This window comes from Somniosus microcephalus, chromosome 19 (genome assembly GCF_052327205.1).
Source record: "Somniosus microcephalus isolate GS21.2 chromosome 19, FLI_Smic_1.0, whole genome shotgun sequence".
Lineage (NCBI taxonomy): Eukaryota > Metazoa > Chordata > Chondrichthyes > Squaliformes > Somniosidae > Somniosus > Somniosus microcephalus.
The window spans coordinates 4,058,551-4,083,812 of NC_141005.1; the positions used below are offsets into that span (position 1 = coordinate 4,058,551).

Genomic DNA, 25,262 nt, shown 5'->3' on the forward strand with positions numbered 1-25,262 from the left:
CTGGAGAGACAGTTTGAAGGTCGAGAGCTGGAGTGACAGTTTGAAGGTCGAGAGCTGGAGAGACAGTTTGACGGTCGAGAGCTGGAGAGACAGTTTGAAGGTCGAGAGCTGGAGAGACAGTTTGAAGGATGAGAGCTGGAGCGGAACCTGGTTACCAGGACGCCAAGTTGGACAGCCAGGGTAATGTGCAGGCCAGGTGTGTGGAAGAAACCGAGGGGAAACATCGAGAAAAACTGAGAGGAAACATCGAGAAAGACAGGAAACATCGAGAGAGAGAAGGGAAACATCGAGAGAAACCAAGATGGAAACATCGAGAAAGACTGAGGGGGCACTTTATTTATTTTATTTTATTAATTTATTAATTAATTAATTAAATTTATTTAATTATAAGTTGTGAGTTCCTCACGATGCTCTCCCAGTGCGGCCACCCTGTAACCAGAGATTATTCTAGAAGCCTGGGTAGAAATATCAATGTAATTACTGTAGAAATTACTTTTTTTACATTATTGCTTGTTCATTTTATGTGCTGTCTTTTTATGTCTTTTATTTATTTTATGTCTGCTTTATTTATATTTAAAGTATGTATGCGTGTATATGTCGGTATGTGTTTTCTTTGTGATGGCGCCGATGAAGATGGCTGCCGTCCTTGCGAGCTCCGTGCATACCAGGCTGCTCAGTGTTCTTGCTGCTTGGTGCTCTCGGCTCGTCAAGAAAAAAGCATTTCACTGACTAGATTACACTTCTTGTATTTAGTTATGTGACCAATAAAATTGAAATTGAAATTGAAAGGTCATCGAGCTGAAACGTTAACTCTGCTTCTCTCTCCACAGATGCCGCCTGACCCGCTGAGTTTTGCTGTATTTATTTCAGATTTCCAGCATCCGCAGCATTTTGCTTCTTGTACCAAAGACAGACTAACAGATCATTCATCTCACGCTGGGAGCAAGTTCGCTGAAAAGTTTGTTTTCATAACAGAGACTGCAGCTCAAACTAATTGATTGGACGTGAAGTGTGTATGTGGGGCCATCCGGAGGGGGTGATAAGGCGCTTTATAAATGCAAGCTTTCTCTTTCTGCAGACAGCACTCTGCTTTGTGAATCCTGTTCAATTCATGCAGTGTCTGGCATCCGGCACATCAGTGCACAGAATGAAATTAGAATTTTAAAGGAACTGACAATCGTACAACAAATAAAAGTGCCTCTTCCACCAGCAGCTGCTTAATCACGTATTCATTTTATTGCCATGACAATGTGGAAAAGTGGGAAATCACATGTTCAAATTTAACTGGAACTGAAAATATCCTCAGTATCTCTTCTCTCAACACTAACCAGGACTAATCAATTCTAGACCACTCTGCAGGACATGAGAAACAGTCTCTCAGTTCAAAAGATGGACTTATTTCGTCAAGATCCTGTTCCACCAAAAAATCTAAATACGATTAGAAAAAGAATGAAAGAAGGAAAATGTTCACATCAGAGAAAAGGCTGCTTTTCAATCAGAGCCGCTTCAGGGCGTTTGGGACTGGTTCAAGTGAGAGAAGCAGAATGAAAACCAAACAGCTACAAAAACAGCTTTCAGAGTCTGGTTCCCTTTGTAATATCTAGAAATGCTGTCCAGCCAATACGCCAGTAAATTCCTGGGAAAAGGACAGTCTTGTAATAGTTTACCATCCATCCCACGACGCTGTAATTCTTCTCTGCTACTCGATGGCGTCTACTTGTTGTCCTTGAACATCACCTCCCAAATCAGTGTCCATCTTTCCCGCTATTCCATGTTTGAATCCCTCCAATCAGATTTCCGCCCTTGCCACAGTACCGAAACGGCTCTCATCAAAGTCACAAATGACATCCTTTGTGACTGTGACAAAGGTAAAATATCCCTCCTCGTCCTTCTTGACTTGTCTGCAGCCTTTGACATGGTTGACCACTCCATCCTTCTCCAACACCTCTCCACCATCGTCCAGCTGGGTGGGACTGCACTCGCCTGGTTCCATTCTTATCTATCTAATCGTAGCCAGAGAATCACCTGCAACGGCTTCTCTTCCCGCTCCCGCATCGTTACCTCTGGTGTCCCCCGAGGATCTATCCTTGGCCCCCTCCTATTTCTCATCTACATGTTGCCCCTTGGCGACATCATCTGAAAACACAGCATCAGTTTCCACATGTACGCTGACGACACCCAGCTCTACCTCACCACCACTTCTCTCGACCCCTCCACGGTCTTTAAATGTCAGACTGCTTGTCCGACATACAGTTCTGGATGAGCAAATATTTTCACCAATTAAGTATTAAGAAGACCGAAGCCATTGTCTTCGGGCCCCACCACAAACTCCATCCCTCTCCCTAACATCCGTCTGAGGCTGAACCACTCTGTTCGCAACCTTGGTGTCATATTTGACCCTGAAATGAACTTCTGACCACATATCCGTGGTATAACTAAGACCGCCTACTTCCACCTCCGTAACATTGCCTGTCTCCGCCCCTGCCTCAGCTCATCCACTGCTGAAACCCTCATCCATGCCTTTGTTACCTCTAGACTTGACTATTCCAACGCACTCCTGGCTGGCCTCCCACATTTCTCCCTATGTAAACTTGAGGTCATCCAAAACTCGGCTGCCCGTGTCCTAACTCACACCGAGTCCCGTTCACCCATCTCCCCTGTGCTCGCTGACCTACATTTTCTCCTGGTTAAGCAACGCCTCGATTTCAAAATTCTCATCCTTGTTTTCAAATCCCTCCATGGCCTCGCCCCTTCCTATCTCTGTAACCTCCTTCAGCCCCACAACCCCCCCATGATATCTGTGCTCCTCTAATTCTGCCCTCTTGAGCATCCCTGATTATAATCGCTCAACCATTGGTAGCCGTGCCTTCTGTTGCCTAGGCCCTAAGCTCTGGAATTCCCTGCCTAAACCTCTCCACCTCGCTACCTCTCTTTCCTCCTTTAAGACGCTCCTTAAAACCTACCTCTTTGACCAAGCTTTTGGTCACCTGCCCTCATTTACCCTGATGTAGCTCGGTGTCAAATTTTTTGTCTTATAACACTCCTGTGCAGTGCCTTGGCACGTTTTACTACATTAAAGGCGCTATATAAATACAAGTTGTTGTTGTTAATCGGGTCAGCGCGTTTAAAGTGAAATAAGGAGCTGAGTGGAAAGCTGTAACCAATCCGAGGACTCCAGTGACATTTACTCACGGTTCAGGATGTACTGTGAACCACCTGATTGAGTTTGCGCCCTGCCCAGCCCCTCCCGGGTACCAGCTGAGTGTGGCAGGCACCAAGGCTCCCGCAGCTGTAAAGTGTTACCTTTTAGCAAACAACTTGAAGTTTGATACCATTGGCCAACCAAGCTTGGGTTCACATAAAGCTATTCAAGCATCTGGATCCAGCTTGACTGGGTGACCCATCCCCCACCTTAAACATTCACTCCCTCCACCACCGGCGCACCGTGGCTGCAGTGTGTACCAGCTACAAGATGCACTGCAGCACCTCGGGTGAGGGGGAGGGGAAAAGACGTGGGCTGTCGGAGCCGACACACACAAAAAACAGTAAGAGGCAGCGGGGCACTCGGAGCGAGGCAGCGGGGCACTCGGAGCGAGGCAGCGGGGCACTCGGAGCGAGGCAGCGGGGCACTCGGACCGAGGCAGCGGGGCACTCGGACCGAGGCAGCGGGGCACTCGGACCGAGGCAGCGGGGCACTCGGACCGAGGCAGCGGGGCACTCGGACCGAGGCACTCGGACCGAGGCAGCGGGGCACTCGGACCGAGGCAGCGGGGCACTCGGACCGAGGCACTCGGACCGAGGCAGCGGGGCACTCGGACCGAGGCAGCGGGGCACTCGGACCGAGGCACTCGGACCGAGGCAGCGGGGCACTCGGACCGAGGCAGCCAATTATTTATTTTTAAATGTGTCGGCTGCAGACTTGACATGTGATCGTGTAGGGATAATTGTGCATCACTCACTTTAACAGCATCTGGGAATGGTAATGATGTCGTCCTGCTCTGAGGCGATGGTGGTGTTAACTGACCTACCTAGAGTTTTCTCCATTTCTTCACACCTCCTCATCTCACTGACAAACTTGCGCTGAAAGGTGGTCACACTGGGATTGAGCTGTAGGGGCAGAAATGTAAATGAAATTAGTTCCATTAACAGAATAAAGCACAGTTGTGTCAAATGAAAATTCCATCACTTACAAAATTGTTCAATAATAATCATTTCCTCATGAAATATGCATTCAGCATTACTCAGCTTCGTGGATGGGGGTTAATTGAAGGTGAAAGATGTCAGTGCAGGTATTTAACCAACCCTCCAGAATTTACTGATATAAGCAGCCCTCGCCCCCTGTCTGGACTCTCCGTTCCACACATTCACCGCCCTCTGTTTAAAGCATTTTTCACCCTCCATTTTCTAAGTTTAAGGAGATGCCTCTAGGTGTAGAATCTGTTTCAAAATATTGACTTTTATCTTGAATCTTTCTACAAGATCACCCTAAACCTTCTTGCATACATAGTACTTACAGCACAGAAACAGGCCATTGGCCCAGCAGGTCCGTGCCGGTGTTTGTGCTCCACGGGAGCCTCCTCCCACCCCTCTTCATCTCACCCAATCAGCATAGTTTATCCAGCTGCCAGCTGAGTGTCGGCAGTGGCTCAGTGGGTAGCACACTCGCCTCTGGGTCAGAAGGTTGTGGGTTCGTAGTCCCACTCCAGAGGCTTGAGCACAAAAATCTAGGCTGACGCTCCCACTGCAGTACTGAGGGAGCGCTGCACTGTCACAGGTGCCGTCTTTCGGATGAGACGTTAAACCGAGGCCCCGTCTGCTCTCTCAGGTGGATGTAAAAGATCCCATGGCACTAGTTTGAAGAAGAGCAGGGGAGTTCTCCCCGGTGTCCTGGGACAATATTTATCCCTCAATCAACATGACAAAAACAGATTATCTGGTCATTATCACATTGGGGCCTTGCTGTGCGCAAATTGGCTGCCGCGTTTCCCACATTACAACAGTGACCACACTTCAAAAGTGCTTCATTGGCTGTAAAGCGCTTTGAGACGTCCTGAGGTCGTGAAAGGCGCTATATAAATGCAAGACTTTCTTTCTTTCCCCTTAAATGCATCTATGCTGTTCGCCTCAACCACTCCCTGTGGTAGCGAGTTCCACATGCTTAGCCTCTCTAATCCCAGCCATTAGTTGTCCTTTGCTGCACCTTCGCCATGCCTCTCAAGACTCCCCTCATTCCCAGAACTCCAGGTGGGGCCAGAACAGCGCTCTGTAGAAACTCAAACACTTTGAGATTCGGGCTCTCTCCCTCTGGCAATGCAGCCCAAGATCTTATTCGCCCTCTTTACTGCCGTCACTTAATGCCAATCTCTTCTAATTGATGGCCAGTTCTGTGCTGTGGGCCCATTTCCGCTGGAACCTGGATTCAAACTGCTCAGGACCCCGAGAGCAGTCAGACGGAGGAGATTTTCACCCCATCAGTCTGGGCTGGTTGCAAACACATGTCAGCAAAAGGACAATGAGCTAAAACACTGTCCCATCCTCCCTCCATAATTCCTGGATTTAATTCACTGCAGCGCATCCCAATCTATTCCCACCAGTGTCGTGAAGATGGGTGAATATGACCCAAGTTATTACAACTAATGAAATAATAAAAACAAACACAAAACCAACAGCAGATGCTGCCAGAGCGAAGTTAGGATTAATCACTGGGTCCAAGAGGGTTAAGGGTGAGACCTGATAGAGGTAAATAGTGACAGATTGCTTCCACTGGTCGGTGAGACAGGAACAAGGGGTCACAAATGTAACATAATCACAAAAATAACTCATGCTGAGGGTAGAAAGAATTTCTTTACAGAGCGAGTGGCCATGATCGCATTGAATGGTGGAGCAGGCTCGAGGGGCCGAATGGCCGACTCCTGCTCCTATCTTCTATGTTTCTAATGTGGGATTCCGAGCCAGCCATTGCTGAAGCAACAACAACTTGCATTTATCTAGCACCTGTAACATAGAAAAACATCCCAAAGTGCTTCACAGGAGCGTAATCACACTGATGGACACGATGAGCTCGGTGAGGAGATAGGAGAGAAACTAGAAAACAACACTTTGGCTATTCTCCAAGTGCAGTGTTCTAGGGCAGTGTCACGCAGGGGCACTGCTGGGAGTGTGTAGACAAGAGCAGAGCGAGGCACCGCTGCCGTTCCTCAAAGTGAGCTTGTGCAAAGCCCTCACACAATCAAACGTTTGCAGTGCTTGTAATGTTAGGTGGAACCCGTCTAAGAATAAAACCCTGCGTAAGCACAAGGTGTTGGTGAACCAATGATAAAATAGGAATGATAGCAAAATACTGCAAATGCTGGAAATCCGAAATAACAACAGAAAATGCTGGAAAAACTCAGCAGGCCAGGCAACATCCGTGGAGAGAAATTAGAGTCGACGTTTCGGGTGAACCGTTTTTCAAACTGGAAAGGAAATGAAATAGATCGAAGGCAGGGCTGCGATAGAACAAAAGAAGTGAAGAGACATTAAGAGGTATTCAAAACCAGACGAGATGGTGATAGGACAGTGGAGACAAAAGATGGCTCAGATTAGGTGTGAAGTGTACTGGCAGGATGGGAGACAGCTGCCGTGTGGGAGAGAGAAAAAAAAGGAAAGGGGGGGGGGTGGGGGAGGGAAGATCCAAAACAAAGGGGTGGGAAAAAAATAAGTAAAAATGTAATAGGGGCCGAGGTTATGATCTGAAATTGTTGAACTCGATATTGAGTCCGGAAGGCTGCAAAGTGCCTAATCGGAAGATGAGGTGCTGTTCCTCAAGCTTACGCTGAGCTTCCGTGGAACAAATAAAATAGGCAGTGCTCTTTTATGGAACACTGATGTGGCCTCAACAATTAAATCATTGTTAAAAGTCAGCAATAACGGGAAAGAGATATCAGTGAAATGGGCAGAGTGAGGCTCGGAGCCCGTGATCAACTACAGAGGAGAATGCTTCGTATCTGGAGCAGTTACTGGACTTGTGACAATGCGAACGGGCAGAGGCTAGATGCTTCGGTTTAGAAACTTCTATTTTTACAACGAGCTATAAAAACAGGCTTCACAGTGCGATTTGCACCGAGTGCGGTTTGAACAGAGTGCTGGAATTGGGTGAGTCAGGGAGTTGGGTGAGGAGCGGAAGGAGGAGCTCCCTTGCTTCGCCTTTGTTTTTCCTAACTTTTCACCCTGTAGGAATTGGTTCTTACTTTACACCAAGGAAAGAGTCTGAGAGCGGGAGCAATCAAACAACAACAACTGCAAAACCGCTAAAGTGACGTCACAACCAGGGAAGGAGCTGATTGGGAAGTAGGACCTGGTGAGTATTTCTACAGTCCAGTCGTTAGAGTAAAAGTAAGGTCTCTAGTTTAGAGTAAGTAGTGTTTAAAGGGAAATAAGGTCCCTAGTGTATTTAATATTCTTTAATTTAAAAGAAGTAAAGGGAGTAAATTAAGGGTAGGACATGGCAGGGCAGCTCGACAGCGTGGAGTGCTCCTCCTGTGCTATGTGGGAAGTCAGGAACACTTTCAGTGACCAGGGCGAACACGTGTGCAGGAAGTGTCTCGAGCTGCAGCTACTCGAAATCCACGTTTCGGATCTGGAGCTGTGGCTGGAGTCACTGTGGAGCATCCGCGAGACTGAGATCTTCATGGATAGCACGTTTAATGAGGTGGTCACACCGCAGGTAAAGAGTGCACAGGCAGACAGGGAATGGGTGACCGCCAGACAGAGTAAAAGAACTAGGAAGGTAGTGCAGGAGTCCCCTGGGTCCATCTCCCTCTCCAACAGATTTTCTGTTTTGGATACTGCTGGTGGAGATGGTTTCTCAGGGGAATGCAGCAAGAGCCAAGTCCGTGGCACTATGAGTGGCTCAGCTGCACAGGAGGGGAGGAAAAAGAGTGGGAGAGCAATAGTGATAGGGGATTCTATCGTAAGGGGAACAGATAGACGTTTCTGTGGCCGCAGACGTAACTCCAGGATGGTATGTTGCCTCTCTGGTGCCAGGGTCAAGGATGTCACTGAGCGGCTGCAGGACATTCTGAAAGGGGAGGGTGAACAGCCAGAGGTCGAGGTCCATATCGGTACCAACGACATGGGTAGAAAGAGGGACAAGGTCCTGCAAGCAGAATATAGGGAGCTAGGAAATAAATTAAAAAGCAGGACCTCAAAAGGTAGTAATCTCAGGATTACTCCCAGTGCCATGTGCTAGTGAGAGCAGAAATAGGAGAATAGACCAGATGAATGCGTGGCTGGAGAGATGGTGTAGGAGGGAAGAATTTAAATTCCTGAGGCATTGGGACCGATTCTGGGGAAGATGGGACCTGTACAAGCTGGACGGGTTACACCTCGGCAGAACCGGAACCAATATCCTCGCAGGGGGGTTTGCTAGAGCTGTTGGGAAGGATTTAAATGAGTTTGTCAGGGGGCTGTAACAGAAAGGCTTGCATTTCTATAGCACCTTTCACAACCTCAGGACATCCCAAAGCGCTTTACAGCCGATGAAGTACTTTTGAAGTGGAGTCACTGTTGTAATGCAGGAAACACGGCAGTCAATTTGCGCACAGCAAGCTCCCACAAACAGCAATGTGATATTGACCAGATAATCTGTTTTTGTGGTGTTGGTTGAGGGATAAATATTGGCCAGGACACCGGGGAGAACTCCCCTGCTCTTCTTCGAAATAGTGCCATGGGATCTTTTATGTCCACCTGAGAGAGCAGACGGGGCCTTGGTTTAATGTCTCATCTGAAAGACGGCCCCTCCGACAGTGCAGCGCTCCCTCAGCACTGCACTGGGAGAGTCAGCCTAGATTACGTGCTCAAGTCTCTGGAGTGGGACTTGAACCCACGACCTTCTGACTCAGAGGCGAGAGTGCTGCCCACTGAGCCACGGCTGACACTAACGTTTCTACAGACTGGCAGCCAACTCATAGACCCAGTGTTACCCAAGTATTTTCTGACTGGTAATTGATCTCGGGATCTGCTGGACAACGGGTAGCCGCCAAGTGACCTTGAAAAAGCACAACTAGGCCATAAAGGGACACACAAAGTTACACAGCAGCCCCTTAGCAGCAGAATAATACACTGTCCTCGTAGAGACACATCTTCCAACTCAACATGAGCAACGCTGCAGGAGATCCACTAATAATTTCTATCTTAAAACAATATGGTACAGAAACGTTAGAGAATGTGGGCCAGAGAGACGGGGCAATCAACGGGCATGGAGAACTGCACAGATTCTAAGCTCTCGGTCTCTGTGACCTTACAAAAGCCCAGTCCCCGGAACTGAAATGATAAATCCAATCACACGCATTCTTAATGCTGGCCACTAAGAATTGGATGAATTATTTTGAATTTCTAGGTAGGTGACCTGATCCTCTCAACATGTGAAATCATCGTCAGGTGCAACAACAATTAAAAGTGGATTTGTGGGATCTCAGTTGCAGAGAGAGAGAGAGAGAGAGGCAGAGAGAGAGAGAGAGGCAGAGAGAGAGAGAGAGAGAGAGCGAGAGAGGTCACTGTCCCAGTTTGGAGAGAGAGAGAGAGAGATCACTGTCCCAGTTTGCCGAGGCTAGGAATATTCAGCTCACACAGGAAGAAATCTCAACTTTTAAACAGAATGTAGGAAGCGTAAAAGAAAGGGCTCTTAGCTGCTCAAACCCACACAACATGTGCACTCCATTCCATCGTGGACTCTGCTGCACCAATTTAATCTCCAGAGAGAAACAGTCCACCGATCCCCATCACTTCCCATTCCACTGCAGCACATCTTTAGAACAAAGCGGTCTAAAAACGTTACTTTAAGTGTCTGGGTTAAGAAAGTGCAGCGAAGTGGGATGCACTGCTTAAAACCTCATCCACCCACCCCAACCCGTGACTGGTCCTGTCCCTGTCGGTATAATCCAGGCTGACACTCCCCAAAAAAGAAAAAGACTTGCATTACTATAGCGCCTTTCACCACCACCGGACGGCCAAAGAGCTTTACAGCCAATCAAGTACTTTTTGAAATATAATCACTGGTGTAATGTAGGAAACGTGGCAACCAATTTGCACGCAGCAAGCTCCCACAAACAGCAGTATGATAACGGCCAGATAATGTTTTTTTTTTGTGATGTTGACTGAAGGATAAATATTGGCCAGCTCCCCTGCTCTTCTTCGAAATAGTGCCGTGGGATCTTTTACATCCACCTGAGAGAGTAGATGGGACCTCGGTTTAATGTCTCACCCGAAAGACGGCACCTCTGACAGTGCAACACTCCCTCAGTACTGCACTGGAGTGTCAGCCTAGATTTTTGTGCTCAAGTCTCTGTAATGGGACTTGAACCCACGACCTTCTGACACAGAGGCGAGGGTGCTGCCCACTGAGCCAAGCTGACACCATCCAGTGCAGTGCTGAGGGAGTGCCAGACTGTCGGAGGTGCCGTCTTTCAGATGAGACGTTAAAGTGAGGCCACATCTGCTCTCTCAGGTGGACGTAAAAGATCCCATGGGCACTATTGGAAGAAGAGCAGGGGAGTTCTCCCCGGTGTCCTGGCCAATATTTATCCCTCAATCAACATCAATAACAGGTAATCTGGTCATCATCACATTGCTGTTTGTGGGACCTTGCTGTGCACAAATTGGCTGCTTCACAACAGTGACTACACTTCAAAAAGTATTTCATTGGCTGTGAAGCACTTGGAGACGGACTGGGGTTGTGAAAGGTGCTGTAGAAATGGGAGTCTTTCCTTCTTCTGCTGTGGGCTGTCATACGGTGTAAGGGAGCTCCCCACCAATGCTGTTGTGTGCCTCAGGGAAGTCAGTGCCTGGGGGCAGGATACGCACCTTTCACCCACATACTTGTGCAGTAAAAAGTTTCACACATTCAGAGCAAAAGCGTGCTGTGAAATAGCCACCATCATAACGAGTAGCAAGAGATGACAAACATCTCCATTCACAAACCTGACCACAGCTCCATTAATCTGCCTGAGGCATTTCCTTAGCTATTTATCCCCTCTCTGCGGAACACAAATGGCAATGCACTTTTACACACACTCGTGTCAATGCAACCTTCCGTGCACTAAATATGTACACGTAGACTCGAGCCCACTATCTCAAGCCTGCACAGTAACTCTATCCAGTCTTGCCCTGCTAATTAAGAGGGGGGAAATAGGGTATGAGAGTAAGCTTGCAGGGAACATAAAAACTGACTGACTGTAAAAGCTTCTATAGATATGTGAAGAGAAAAAGATTGGTGAAGTCAAGCGTAGGTCCCTTGCAGTCAGAATCAGGGGAATTTATAATGGGGAACAAAGAAATGGCAGACCAACTAAATACATACTTTGGTTCTGTCTTCACAAAGGAGGACACAAATAACCTCCCAGAGATGTCGGGGAACATAGGGTCTAGTGAGAGGGAGGAATTGAATGAAATCTGTATTTGTAGGGAAATGGTGTTAGGGAAATTGACGGGATTGAAGGCCGATAAATCCCCAGGGCCTGATAATCCACATCCTAGGGTACTTAAGGAAGTGGCCCTAGAAATAGGAGATGCATTGTTGGTCATCTTCCAAAATTCTATAGACTCTGGAACAGTTCCCATGGATTGGAGGGTAGCTAATGTTACCCCACTATTCAAAAAAGGTGGTAGAGAGAAAACGGGGAATTATAGACCGGTAAGCCTGACATCGGTAGTGGGGAAAATGCTAGAGTCCATTATAAAAGATGTAATAGCAGAGCACTTGGACAACAGTGACAGGATTGGACAAAGTCAACATGGATTTACAAAAGATAAATCGTGCTTGACAAATCTACTGGAATTTTTTGAGGATCTAACTGGTAGAATAGATAAGGGAGAACCAGTGGATGTGGTGTATTTGGACTTTCAGAAGGCTTTCGATAAGGTCCTGCATAAGAGATTAGTGTGTAAAGTTAAGGCACATGGGATTGGGGGCAAAGTATTGACTTGGATAGAGAACTGGTTGGCAGACGGGAAGCAAAGAGTTGGAATAAACAGGTCTTTTTCCGAGTGGCAGGCAGTGACTAGTGGGGTACTACAGGGATCGGTCCTTAGACCCCAGCTATTCACAATATATATTAATGATCTAGACAAGGGAACTAGATGTAATATCTCCAAATTTGCAGATGACACAAAGCTGGGTGGGCGTGTGTGCTGTGAGGAGGATTCCGAGAAACTCCAGGATGATTTGGACAGGTTGGGTGATTGGGCAGAAGCATGGCAGATGCAATATAACGTGGATAAATGCGAGGTTAACCACTTTGATGGCAAAAACAGGAAGGCAGATTATTATCTGAATGGCAATAGATTGGAAGAAGGGGAAGTGCAACGAGACCTGGGTGTTCTTGTGCACCAGTCGCTGAAGGTAAGCATGCAGGTACAGCAGGCGGTTAAGAAGGCAAATGGTATGTTGGCCTTCGTAGCGAGAGGGTTTGAGTACAGGAACAAGGATGTCTTGCTGCAGTTGTACAGGGCCTTGGTGAGACCACACCTTGAGTATTGTGTGCAGTTTTGGTCGCCTTATCTGAGGATGTTCTTGCCATGGAAGGAGTTCAGCGAAGATTCACCAGGCTGATACCTGGGATGGCAGGAATGACGTATGAGGAGAGATTGGGTCGATTGGGCTTATACTCGCTGGAGTTTAGAAGAATGAGAGGGGATCTCATTGAAACTTATAAAATTCTGACAGGACTGGACAGACTAGATGCAGGAAGGATGTTCCCGATGGTTGGGGAGTCCAGAACCAGGGGTCACAGTCTAAGGATAAGGGGTAAGCCATTTAGGACAGAAATGAGGAGGAATTTCTTCACCCAGAGAGTGGTGAACCTGTGGAATTCTCTACCACAGAAGACAGTAGAGGCCAATTCATTAAATATATTCAAGAAGGAGTTGGATATATTTCTTAAGGCTAAAGGGATCAAGGGGTATGGGGAGAAAGCAGGGACAATATATATAAATGATCTAGACGAGGGAACTAGATGTAATATCTCCAAGTTTGCAAACGACACAAAGCTGGGTGGGCGTGTGTGCTGTGAGGAGGATGCCGAGAAACTCCAGTATGATTTGGACAGGTTGGGTGATTGGGCAGAAGCATGGCAGATGCAGTATAATGTGGATAAATGCAAGGTTATCCACTTTGGTGGCAAAAACAGGAAGGCAGATTATTATCTGAATGGCAATAGATTGGGAGAAAGGGAAGTGCAACGAAACCTGGGTGTCTTTGTGCACCAGTCGCTGAAGGTGTAAGCATGCAGGTGCAGCAGGCGGTTAAGAAGGCCTTCGTAGCGAGAGGGTTCAAGCCGATTGGGTCGATTGGGCTTATACTCGCTGGAGTTTAGAAGAATGAGAGGGGATCTCATTGAAACTTATAAAATTCTAACAGGACTAAACAGACTAGATGCAGGAAGGATGTTCCCGATGGCCGGGGAGTCCAGAACCAGGGGTCACAGTCTAAGGATAAGGGGTAAGCCATTTAGGACAGAGTTGAGGAGGAATTTCTTCACCCAGAGAGTGGTGAACCTGTGGAATTCTCTACCACAGAAGGCAGTTGAGGCCAATTCATTAAATATGTTCAAGAAGGAGTTGGATATATTTCTTAAGGCTAAAGGGATCAAGGGATATGGGGAGAAGGCAGGGACCGGGTACTGAATTTGGATGATCAGCCATGATCTCATTGAATGGCGGAGCAGGTTCGAGGGGCCGAATGGCCTACTCCTGCTCCTATCTTCTATGTTTCTATGTTACCACAAAGTGAGCAGGTTTTTCAGTTGGCACCGAGATATCTTTGCAGTGATCTACAATACACATGCGTAGCATTTGGCAGCAGACATCTCTTTAAATTAGGCTCCAAATAGTTATTCATTGGACTCAGAGAGAAGATGAATTATGAGAGTAAACTACCAAGAAACATTAAAACAGATAGTAAGAGCTTCTACAGGTATAAACAAAGGAAGAGGGTAGCTAAAGTAAACGTTGGTCCCTTAGCGGATGAGACTGGGGAATTAATAATGGGGAACGGGGAAATGGCAGAGACTCCAAACAAATATTTTGTATCTGTCTTCACGGTAGAAGACACTAACAACATCCCAATAATGGATAATCAAGGGGCCACAGGGAGAGGGGAACTAAAGACTATCACTATGGAAAAAGTACTTGGTAAAATAATGGGACTAAAAGATGACAAGTCCACTGGACCAGATGGCCTACAACCCAGGGTCTTAAAAGAAGTGGCTGCAGAGACAGTGGATGCATTGGTTGCAATATACCAAAATTCCCTGGACTCTGGAGAGGTCCCAGCGGATTGGAAAACTGCAAATGTAACACCCCTATTTAAGAAAGGAGGGAGACAGAAAGCAGGAAACTGTAGACCAGTTAGCCTAACATCTGTCGTTGGGAAAATGCTGGAGTCCTTCATTAAGGAAGCAGTAGCAGGGCATTTGGAAAATCATAATGTAGTCAAGCAGAGTCAGTATGGTTTTATGAAAGGGAAATCATGTTTAACAAATTTGCTGGAGTTCTTTGAGGAGGTAACGAGCAGGGTGGACAAAGGTGAGCCAGTGGATGTGGTGTATTTGGATTTCCAGAAGGCATTCGATAAGGTGCCACATAAAAGGTTACTGCATAAGATAAGAGCTCACAGAATTGGGGGTACAGGAAACTTTCTGGTATCCGGCACCGACGGGACCAAGTTGGTGCCGTCCCATCAAAACTACCGTATAAACCAGCGCTAATGTTAAAACATACGGAGCTTCTCAGCTCCGTATGAAACAACAAACCCTGTTGCTTAGCAACAGCTTCAAAACAGTCGGCCGCAGCTTAAAAGCGTTTCTGTAGCTAAGCAACAGCTTCAGCTAGACGCTTGGGAGCCACGACTGGAAAAAAAAAAGCAACGAGAAGTAAAAAAACTTATAAAAACGGCTCCTGAATTTTGCCGGTAGATAGTGCTTTCCGGACATTTAACCTCCGGTTAAACAAAAGTTTCCTGTAATATATTAGCATGGCTAGAGAATTGGCTAACTAACAGAAAGCAGAGAGTTGGGATAAATCGGTCATTTTCCAGTTGGCAAACGGTAACTTGTGGGGTGCCACAGGGATCGGTGCTGGGGCTTCAACTATTTACAATCTACAATAGTCACTTGGATGAAGGGACCGAGTGTAATGTAGCCAAGTTTGCGGATGATGCAAAGATGGGTGGGAAAGCAAGTTGTGCAGAGGACTCAAAGAACCTGCACAGGCTAAGTGAGTGGGCAAACATTTGGCAGATGGAGTATAATGTGGGAAAGTGTGAGGTTATACACTTTGGCAGTGATGTGCCTTCAATAACCACAAAACTAGAAGTTATAGACTTAAACAAGTTGGCTTTTAATCACTAAGATCAGAGCTAACATCTCAACACACTGACTGGCTCGCAGGAATGAGCCATACAGGTTAGTCAGGAAAGAGGAAGTGAAACCATACACCGTGTGGGGGAGGGTAATATACATGAGTGCAAAACGAATACAGGCAAGAACAAACAGATTTCATTACAGGCAGGAAAGATAAAAAAGCAAATTATTTAAATGGAGAGAGATTACAAAATGCTACAGTTCAGAGGGACCTGGGGGTCCTTGTGCATGAAACACAAAAAGTTAGCATGCAGATACAGCAAGTAATCAAAAAGGCAAATGGAATGTTGGCCTTTATTTCAAGGGGGCTGGAGTATAAAAGCAGGAAAGTCCTGCTACAACTGTACAGGGTATTGGTGAGGCCACACCTTGAGTACCGCGTACAGTTTTGGTCTCCTTATTTAAGGAAGGGTTCTTCTTCTTCTTGGGCAGTCCCTCGGAACCGAGGATGACTTGCTTCCACATTAAAAATGAGTTCTCAGGTGACTGATGAGTCCAATGCGAGACCTACAGTCTCTGTCACAGGTGGGGCAGACGGTGGTTGAAGGGGCGGGTGGGTGGGGTGCTTGGGTTGACGTGCACTGCCTGCGCTTGGCTTCCGCTTGCTCCCGGCGAAGAGACTCAAGGTGTTCAGCGCCTTCCCAGATGCTTCTCCTCCACTTTGTGCGGTCTTGGGCCAGGGATTCCCAGGTGTCGGTGGGGATGTTACACTTTTTCAAGGAGGCTTTGAGGGTATCCTTGAAGCGTTTCCTCTGCCCACCTGGGGCTCTCTTGCCGTGCCAGAGCTCCGAGTAGAGCACTTGTTTTGGGAGTCTCGTATCAGGCATGTGGACAATGTGACCCGTCCATCGGAGCTGATCCAAGCGTGATCAAAGCTTCGATGCTGGGGATGTTGGCCTGAGCAAGAACACTGACGTTGGTGTGCCTATCCCGCCAATGGATTTGCAGGATCTTGCAGAGGCAGCATTGGTGGTACCTCTCCAGTGCTTTGAGGTGTCTGCTGTACATGGTCCATGTCTGAGGCATACAGCAGGGCGGGTATCACTGCTACTCTGTAGACCATGAGCTTAGTGCCGGGTTTGAGGTCTTGGTCTTCAAACACTCTCCTCCTCAGGTGACCGAAGGCTGCACTGGCACACTGAAGGCGGTGTTGGACTTCGTCGTCGACGTCTGCCCTTGTTGACAGTAGGCTCCCGAGATATGAAAAGTGGTCCACGTTGTCCAAGGCCTGTCGTGGATTTTGATAATCGGGGGGCAGTACTGTGTGGCAGGGGCAGGTTGGTAGAGGACCTTTGTCTTACGGATGTTTAGTGTAAGGCCCATGCTCTCGTACGCTTCGGTGAAGGTGTTGACGATGGTTTGGAGTTCGACCTCCGAGTGAGCGCAGACGCAAGCGTCGTCTGCATACTGTAACTCGACGACAGAGGATGGGACGACCTTGGATCTGGACTGGAGGCGACGGAGGTTGAACAGTTTCCTGTTTGTTCTGTAAATTAGCTCCACTCCAGTGGGGAGCTTACTGAGGGCGAGATGGAGCATTGCAGCAAGGAAGATCAAGAAGAGCATTGGTGCGATGACACAGCCTTGCTTGACCCCAGTTCGTACATGAATTGGGTCTGTGGTGGAACCGTTGGTCAGGATCACGGCTTGCATGTCGTCGTGAAGCAGGCGGAGGATAGTGACAAACTTTTGAGAGCAGCCGAATTTGAGGAGGACACTCCATAATCACTCACGGTTGACAGTGTCAGGCCTTTGTGAGATCAAAGAAGGCCATGTACAGCAGTTGGTGCTGTTCCCTGCATTTCTCTTGTAATTGACGTGCGGTGAAGATCATGACCATTGTGCCCCTTAGTGGGCGGAATCCGCATTGTGACTCTGGGAGGATCTCTTCGGCCACTGGGAGAAGGCGACTGAGGAGGATTCTTGCGATGACTTCCCCTGTGGCAGACAGCAGGGAACCTCCTCTGTAATTACCGCAATCGGACTTGTCACCTTTCTTGAAGATGGTCACAATTATGGCGTCTCTGAGATCCCCTGGCATGCTCTCCTCCTTCCAGATAAGAGAAATGAGTTTATGAATTCGCGCCAGTAGTGCTTCTCCGCCATGCTTTAGTGCCTCGGAGGGGATTCCACCTGCTCCTGAGGCCTTGTTGTTCTTCAGTTGTCGGATGGCCTTTTCAACCTCATGCTGGGCTGGGGTTGTGCTGAGATGGTGGCGGGTAGCATGCTGTGGGAAGGAGTTGAGGACACTCGTGTTGAAGACAGTCGTGGTTAAGGAGATCTTCGAAGTGCTTCTTCCAGCGGGCACTGACTGCCTCTCCGTTCTTGGCCCGCAGTGGGGAAGGGCCTTGGGTGCTTGGGCCGTAGGTGGTCTACGGCCCAAGCAAGGATATACTTGCATTGGAGGCAGTTCAGAGACGATTCACTAGGTTAATTTCAGAGATGAGGGGGTTGACTTATGAGGAAAGATTGAGCAGGCTGGGCCTATACTCATTGGAATTTAGGAGAATGAGAGGTGATCTTATTGAAACATACAAGATACTGAGGGGGCTTGACAAGGTAGATGCAGAGAGGATGTTTTCCCCTCGTGGGGAAATCTAGAACGCGGGGGCACAGTTTCAAAATAAAGGGTCGCCCTTTTAGAACTGAGATGAGGAGGAATTTCTTCTCTGAGAGTCGTAAATCTGTGGAATTCTCTGCTCCAGAGAGCCGTGGAGGCTGGGTCATTAAATACATTTAAGGGGGAGATAGACAGATTTGTGCAAGATAAGGGAGTGAAGGGTTATGGGGAGCGGGCAGGGAAATGGCTTTGAGCCCAAGATCAGCCATGATGTTATTGAATGGCGGAGCAGGCTCAAGGGGCCAAGTGGCCTATTCCTGCTCCTATTTCTTATGTTCTTAAATGTTCCCACAGAGATTTAATATCTTCGAGGGCCGATCGTGGATTTGTCTGACTTTTACAACGGTTCCCGGCTCGACCCTCTTGCTTCTGGGACCTGTCCAAACTGGTAGAAGGAAAGACGGCTCTCTCCCACATCTGAAAAGGGGCCAAGTTAAATTAATTCTCTATCCTGTTCATAAGAGGTCATGAAACTACAGCACAAAACTCGCCCTAATTGTCTCATTCAAGGAACAAGGGTCACTGGTGTGGAATTCTCCTCTGCGATTTGGCAGAAAGAACACTCTTGATCCAACCCTTGACTCTTGGTCCAGGAATGGTCAATGCTGCTGAAGATCGGTAATATCACTTCTCTCAACTTCATGAGCACAAATTATACCAAAAATTGCCTTTTTACTAAAACACTTAAGATCTTACATGTAAAATTCAAAAATAACGTTGCAGTTTGTTTTTTCTGAATTAGTCACTTGACCTACGGTTGTAATCGGAGCAGCAGGTAAGATTGATGATCCGATGTAACTGAATTACTGACTGGGTCTGCCACCAACAGTTCTACTTTATGGAAAATGGGAAGAATTACTTTTAAATGCTTTTTTAAAAAAGTCACCATTGCAATAGTTGGTGTGAAGCAGGGAAGCCTTCTCCCAGATGGTCACAGTGGCTGAGAGTTTCAATAACCACAGGCCTCAGCCTCCCTGAAAATACTCTCATCCCAACCACATCACATCCTGAAAATACAATCTGCATTGCACAATGCAGTACAAACCAACTACTGGACACCATAAATATGAAGTCACTCCTGTGTTTAGGTACCCAAATCTAAGCAAGACTCTAAAATGTTAGTCTGGTGACAAAACAGTCAATTGGGAGTGACTGTCCAACATTTTAAAAACTAAAAATGAGTATTATTGAGGTTTGCATTATATATGTAACAATAACATTTTCTGGTTGTGAAATGACAAGTTATGCTGAGGGATGTGGTTGTTTGTATTGCCACAGCAATCCCAAGACCCTGATCTGCCACTGTGGGTCAAATTGAGACTTCAACATTTTTATTGTAAAACGTATTTAAATTGTAATAAGTAGTTGGGTGATAGTTTCAAAGTTCTGAGGTACATTCTGAAAGTTCTTTCTTGGGTGTTACTAGAAATCATTCACACAAGTTCTATTTGTGTCTGATCATTTACAGCACTGAGCTCTCAGGTTTAATACTGCGGCGGTAAACTAGCACCAATGGTAAACTGCCACCAGATCGCTGGTAATGACCTCTCCATAGTTACTCCACAGCATGCAGCACCTGGTGTTTGAACAGCCTTTTAAACATGTAAAGAAAACATCAGTAACTTATCTCCAGTCACTTTTTAACAATTTAAGTACCTTCTACAATTAAAATATTGAAGTCACAATTCAACCCACAGTGGCAGATCAGGGCTTGCGATTGCTGCGATAAACTGGAGTGAAACCAACCCCAATACAAACAACCATCACATCTCAGAGTCTATGCTGTCATTTCATAACCAGAAAATGTTATTGTTACATATATAGTGGGGCATGTATTAAATAGCACTTCAACATTACCTCCTTACATATTAACTAATGCTAAATATCATAGCAATGCATTGTTAATAACACTTTATAGATTACATAGGAATCGCTTGCGCATTTGTAGAAACACCTTATAGATTTGATACCTTAAATATTAAATAACACCTTATAAATTATATAGTACTACCTCATTAAATAACATCTTACATTGTGCAGTAACACTTTATAGAATATAAGAACATAAGAAATAGGAGCAGGAGTCGGCCATTCGGCCCCTCAAGCCTGCTCCGCCATTCAATAAGATCATGGCTGATCTTCTACCTCAACTCCACTTTCCTGCACTATCCCCATATCCCTTGATTCCCTTAATATTCAAAAATCTATCGATCTCTGTCTTGAATATACTCAACGACTGAGCCGCTACAGCCCTCTGGGGTAGAGAATTCCAAAGATTCAGCACCCTCTGAGTGAAGAAATTTCTCCTCATCTCAGTCCTAAATGGCCGACCCCTTATTCTGAGACTATGCCCCCTGGTTCTAGAATACCCAGCCAGGGAAAACATCTACCCTGTCAAGTCCTGTAAGAATTTTATATGTTTCAATGAGATAACACCTCATTCTTCTAAACTCCAGAGAATATAGGCCTCGTCTAGGACAATCCCCCCCATCCCAGGAACCAGTCTGGTGAACCTTCGTTGTACTCCCTCGATGGCAAGTATATCCTTCCTTAGATAAGGAGACCAAAACTGTACACAATACTCCAGGTGTGGTCTCACCAGGGCCCTATACAATTGCAGTAAGACGTCTTTACTCTTATACTCAAATCCTCTTGTAATAAAGGCCAACATACCATTTGCTTTCCTAATTGCTTGCTGTACCAGCATGTTAACTTTCAGTGATTCGTGTACAAGGACACCCAGGTCCCTCTGAACACCAACATTTCCCAATCTTTCACCATTTAAAAAATACTCTGCTGGAGTTTAGAAGAATGAGAGGGGATCTCATCGCAACTTATAAAATTCTAACAGGACTAGAGAGACTAGATGCTGGAAGGATGTTCCCGATGGTCGGGGAGTCCAGAACCAGGGGTCACAGTCTAAGGATAAGGGGTAAGCCATTTAGGACAGGAATGAGGAGGAATTTCTTCACCCAGAGAGTGGTGAGCCTGTGGAATTCTCTACCACAGAAGGCAGTAGAGGCCAATTCATTAAATATATTCAAGAAGGAGTTGGATATATTTCTTAAGGCTAAAGGGATCAAGGGATATGGGGAGAAGGCAGGGACAGGGTACTGAATTTGGATGATCAGCCATGATCTCATTGAATGGCGGAGCAGGCTCGAGGGGCCGAATGGCCTACTCCTGCTCCTATCTTCTATGTTTCTATGTTTCCTACCAAAGTGGATAACTTCACATTTCTCTATTATATTCCATTTGCCACTCACTTAGCCTGTCTATATCCCCTTGAAGCCTCCTTGCATTCTCCTCACAGTTTACATTCCCACCTTTATAGATTATACAGTAATACCTTCTAGATTGAATAACAATTTATGCATTAAACAGTGACACTTTACACATTTCATATTAACACTTTATAGATGAAATAACACTTTATAAATTATATAGTAACACCTTATGCATTATGTAGCAGCACCTTACACCTTATAGATTGAATATCACTATATATACACCATATATTAATATAGGTTAAATAACACCTTCTACATTATACAGTAGCACCTTATAGATTAAATAATGAAGCTGCTGCTTTAAACCGGTTACTAGTCAGTGAGTGGGATTACTCAGAGTCAGTGGGATTACTAGATAGTGAGTGGGATTACTAGTCAGTGGGATCACTAATCAGTGAGCAGAATCACTAGTCAGTGGGATCATCAGTCAGTGAGTGCGATCACTAGTCAGTGGGATTACTAGTCAATGGGATCACTAGTCAATGGGATCACTAGTCAGTGAGATCATTAGTCAGTGAGTGGGATCACCAGTCAGTGGGATTACTAGTCAGTGAGTGGGATCACTAGTCAGTGGGATTACTAGTTAGTGAGATCATTTGTCAGTGAGCGGGATCACCAGTCAGTGAATAGGGTCACTAGTCAGTGGGATTACCAGTCAGTGAGCGGGATCACTAGTCAGTGGGATTACCAGTCAGTGAGCGGGATCACTAGTCAGTGGGATTACCAGTCAGTGAGCGGGATCACTAGTCAGTGGGATTACCAGTCAGTGAGTGGGATCACTAGTCAGTGGGATTACCAGTCAGTGAGCGGGATCACTAGTCAGTGGGATTACCAGTCAGTGAGTAGGATCACTAGTCAGTGGGATTACCAGTCAGTGGGATTACCAGTCAGTGAGTGGGATCACTAGTCAGTGGGATTACCAGTCAGTGAGCGGGATCACTAGTCAGTGGGATTACCAGTCAGTGAGCGGGATCACTAGTCAGTGGGATTACCAGTCAGTGAGCGGGATCACTAGTCAGTGGGATTACCAGTCAGTGAGTGGGATCACTAGTCAGTGGGATCACCAGTCAGTGGGATTACCAGTCAGTGGGATTACCAGTCAGTGAGCGGGATCACTAGTCAGTGGGATTACCAGTCAGTGAGTAGGATCACTAGTCAGTGGGATTACCAGTCAGTGAGGGACTCACATCTCTGAACTCCACCAGGCCGGCCTCCCCCAGCTCGCTGACACAGTCATAGGCCGAGGCAGCCTGCAGGAAGAGCTGGGCCAGGCCCATCTCCTCGCTGCGGAACACCGAGCCCATCCTCCTCACTCGGCCCCGCCGATTCTCGCCCGCCGATCCGCTCCGAGCCGCGGCCGCTCCGTCGACAGCGCGTCCCCTCGGCCCAGGAGGCGGCACCGAGCTCGGCCTCACTCCGCTTCCGGGTACGCACGCTGGCGTCCTGACCTCAGACGCTCAGTGACGCTAACACGCTGTCTCCGCCCCTACTCCATGATTGACAGGTGGTGACTGACTCCGACTCCGACCCCGGCCCCATGATTGACATGTGGTATAACAACAGAAAATGCTGGAAAAACTCAGCAGGTCAGGCAACATCCGTGGACAGAAATTTGAGTTGACATTTCGGGTCGAACCCTTCTTCAAAACTGGAAAGAAAAGATAGATCGGAGGCAGGGCTGCGATGTGGTGACAGACTCCGCCCCCTGCCCCATGATTGATAGATGGTGACTGACCCCGCCCCCGCTCCATGATTGACAGGTGGCGACTGACTCCACCCCCTGCGCCATGATTGACAGGTGGCGACTGACTCCACCCTCCTGCCCCATGATTGACAGGTGGCGACTGGCTCCACCCCCTGCCCCATGATTGACATGGCAACTGACTCCACCCCCTGCCCCATGAATGACAGGTGGTGACTGATTCCACTTTGCTAACTCTTCTAATAACTCTCACCCTGGACCAGCACCAGTGCCCCTAACACAAAGCTTATATGATAGCAAAATACTGCAGATGCTGGAAATCCAAAATAACAACAGAAAACGCTGGAAAAACCGTGGAGAGAGAAACAGAGTCAACGTTTCAGGTCGATGACCTTTCGTCAGAACTAGAAAAAAGCAGGAAAGGGAATAGATTGTGAAGCAAGTTAGGGGCTGGGAAAAGGGGGAGGGGATGAAAGAACAAAAGGGAAGGTCCGTGATAGGATAGAAAGCAGGAGAGATTAAGAGATATTCAAGGCGAGAGGAGATGGTAATGGGATAGGTTAAGAAACAAAGGATGGCTCCAAATGAAGTGTGAATTGCGCTGGCAGAATGAAGGACAGCTGCCATGTGGGAGGGAAGAAAAAAGGCCAAACAAAAGTGTGGATAAAAAAATAAAAAATGTATATATATATGTGATAGGAGCCGAGGTTATGATCTGAAACTGTTAAACTCTATGTTGAGTCTGGAAGGCTGTAAAGTACCTAATCAAAAGATGAGGTGCTGTTCCTCGAGCTTATGCTGAGCTTCCGTGGAACAATGCAAGAGGCCGAGGACGGCGAGGTCCGAGTGGGAATGGAGTGGTGAATTAAAGTGACAGGCGACCGGAAGCTCGGGGTCACCCTTACGGACTGAACGGCGGTGTTCCGCAAATCGGTCATCCAATCTGCATTTGGTCTCCCCAATGTAGAGGAGACCACATTGTGAGCAGCAAATACTGTAAGGGGTTTTCCTCGAGAGATTTCCCTGAGGTTTCTCTCTCTGGAGGCCTCTCTCTCTTGCACAGTAAAACCTTGAGTGGTTCGACCCACTCGCCCCTTAGATTCTATACTCTGGACTTAGGTGCAGGAACTACAATGTAGAGAAAACTCTTGTAGACCAAGTTTGATGAAACAAAATGAAATTTTATTGCATAAGGAAAAATATCAAATCAAATGCAAGCAGATAAGAGAGTACATGGGAGGGAAAAACACACAAACAAATCATAACGACAGTACTAACTAAAGCAAATACAGGCATCTTATACTCTACAAAGATCATTATGAAATAAGGAAACACACGGAACATCGAGGGACAACAACTCATGTTAATTGTACCCTTAAATCCACCCCCTTATTAAACCTATCTAGATCTGATTGTGAAGGGCCAGAAACATGCTCACCAAACCCATTAGGAAGTGCAAGGTTTTGAAATCGAGTCTGTGTTTGGTCCTTTCAGGCGTTTCGTCTCCACGTGGATCGTGGAGCCCCTGCGAGCTGCGCCACACCTCTCTCCTGAGGTGGGGGTCGGGGGCAGCTGGACACCGGCGAGCCTGGATGTCAGCAGGGTCGAGGATCGTCGGCTCGACCCTGGTTAGAGGAGCCTTGGGCTGGCTCCCATCGCTTCTTCAGGTTCCTTTTCTCGCTTCTCCCGAGCCGGGGTGGCTGGAAGGTTTCTTCTCTTGGGACCTTTATTTTTTTGTCTCTTCTCCCAAGTTGGGTTGATGGCCTCTCGTTCCGGCAACGGCCCGGGGACGGTCGATGATCTCCCGATGTGCTTCCCCGGGGCGGAACGCCAGTTCCGAGTCGGCCTTCTCGATGTTGGCTTTCTTCTTCCTCCTGCGATTGACTGCTTCTTCTTCTGGGTGTCCGGATTCAAGCTGCGTGTTTCCAGCTCTCCAACCCTGCGTGTCTGTGTTCAAGCTCAAGCTTGCTTGCCCCAACTGCCGAAAAGTCTTCCAGATATACTTTCTTCCAGAAACCTCCGTCTCCCGCCCAAAATCAGGTTAGTCTTTGTTTTATTTTCGGCGGGCTGGGAGCACAGTGGGGTAGTTATTATATTTTTTAATGTCTTAAACAGCTGGTAACAGGCCCATCTCTGGTCTGGAATTACCTTCATTGTTTTTAATGGCCTGCTGATCTCGTTATCTAGTCCTGGGTGCTGTTCTCATGAATATGAAATTGTCCCCTTTTGTCTGGGGCAACATTTTGTTGGCC

General features: G+C 47.0%; 1 protein-coding gene across 2 annotated transcripts in view; it reads right to left on the reverse strand.

The window, feature by feature from the left end:
• The window catches only part of LOC147103497 (V-type proton ATPase 116 kDa subunit a 2-like), a 95,858-nt gene extending 72,930 nt beyond the window's left edge, over positions 1–22,928 (reverse strand). Inside the window, exons 1-2 of one of the 2 annotated variants that reach the window (XM_086011826.1) lie at positions 22,496–22,928; positions 4,029–4,107 (exon numbers count right to left, since the gene is read on the reverse strand). In XM_086011826.1, the coding sequence (XP_085867952.1) occupies positions 4,029–4,107; positions 22,496–22,612 (196 nt within the window). In that variant the 5' untranslated portion in view covers positions 22,613–22,928. Of the gene's footprint in view, positions 1–3,959; positions 4,108–22,495 lie in introns of those variants that run through there. The other variant, XM_086011827.1, reaches the window with a different exon arrangement.
• Between the last annotated feature and the right edge of the window lie 2,334 nt (positions 22,929–25,262).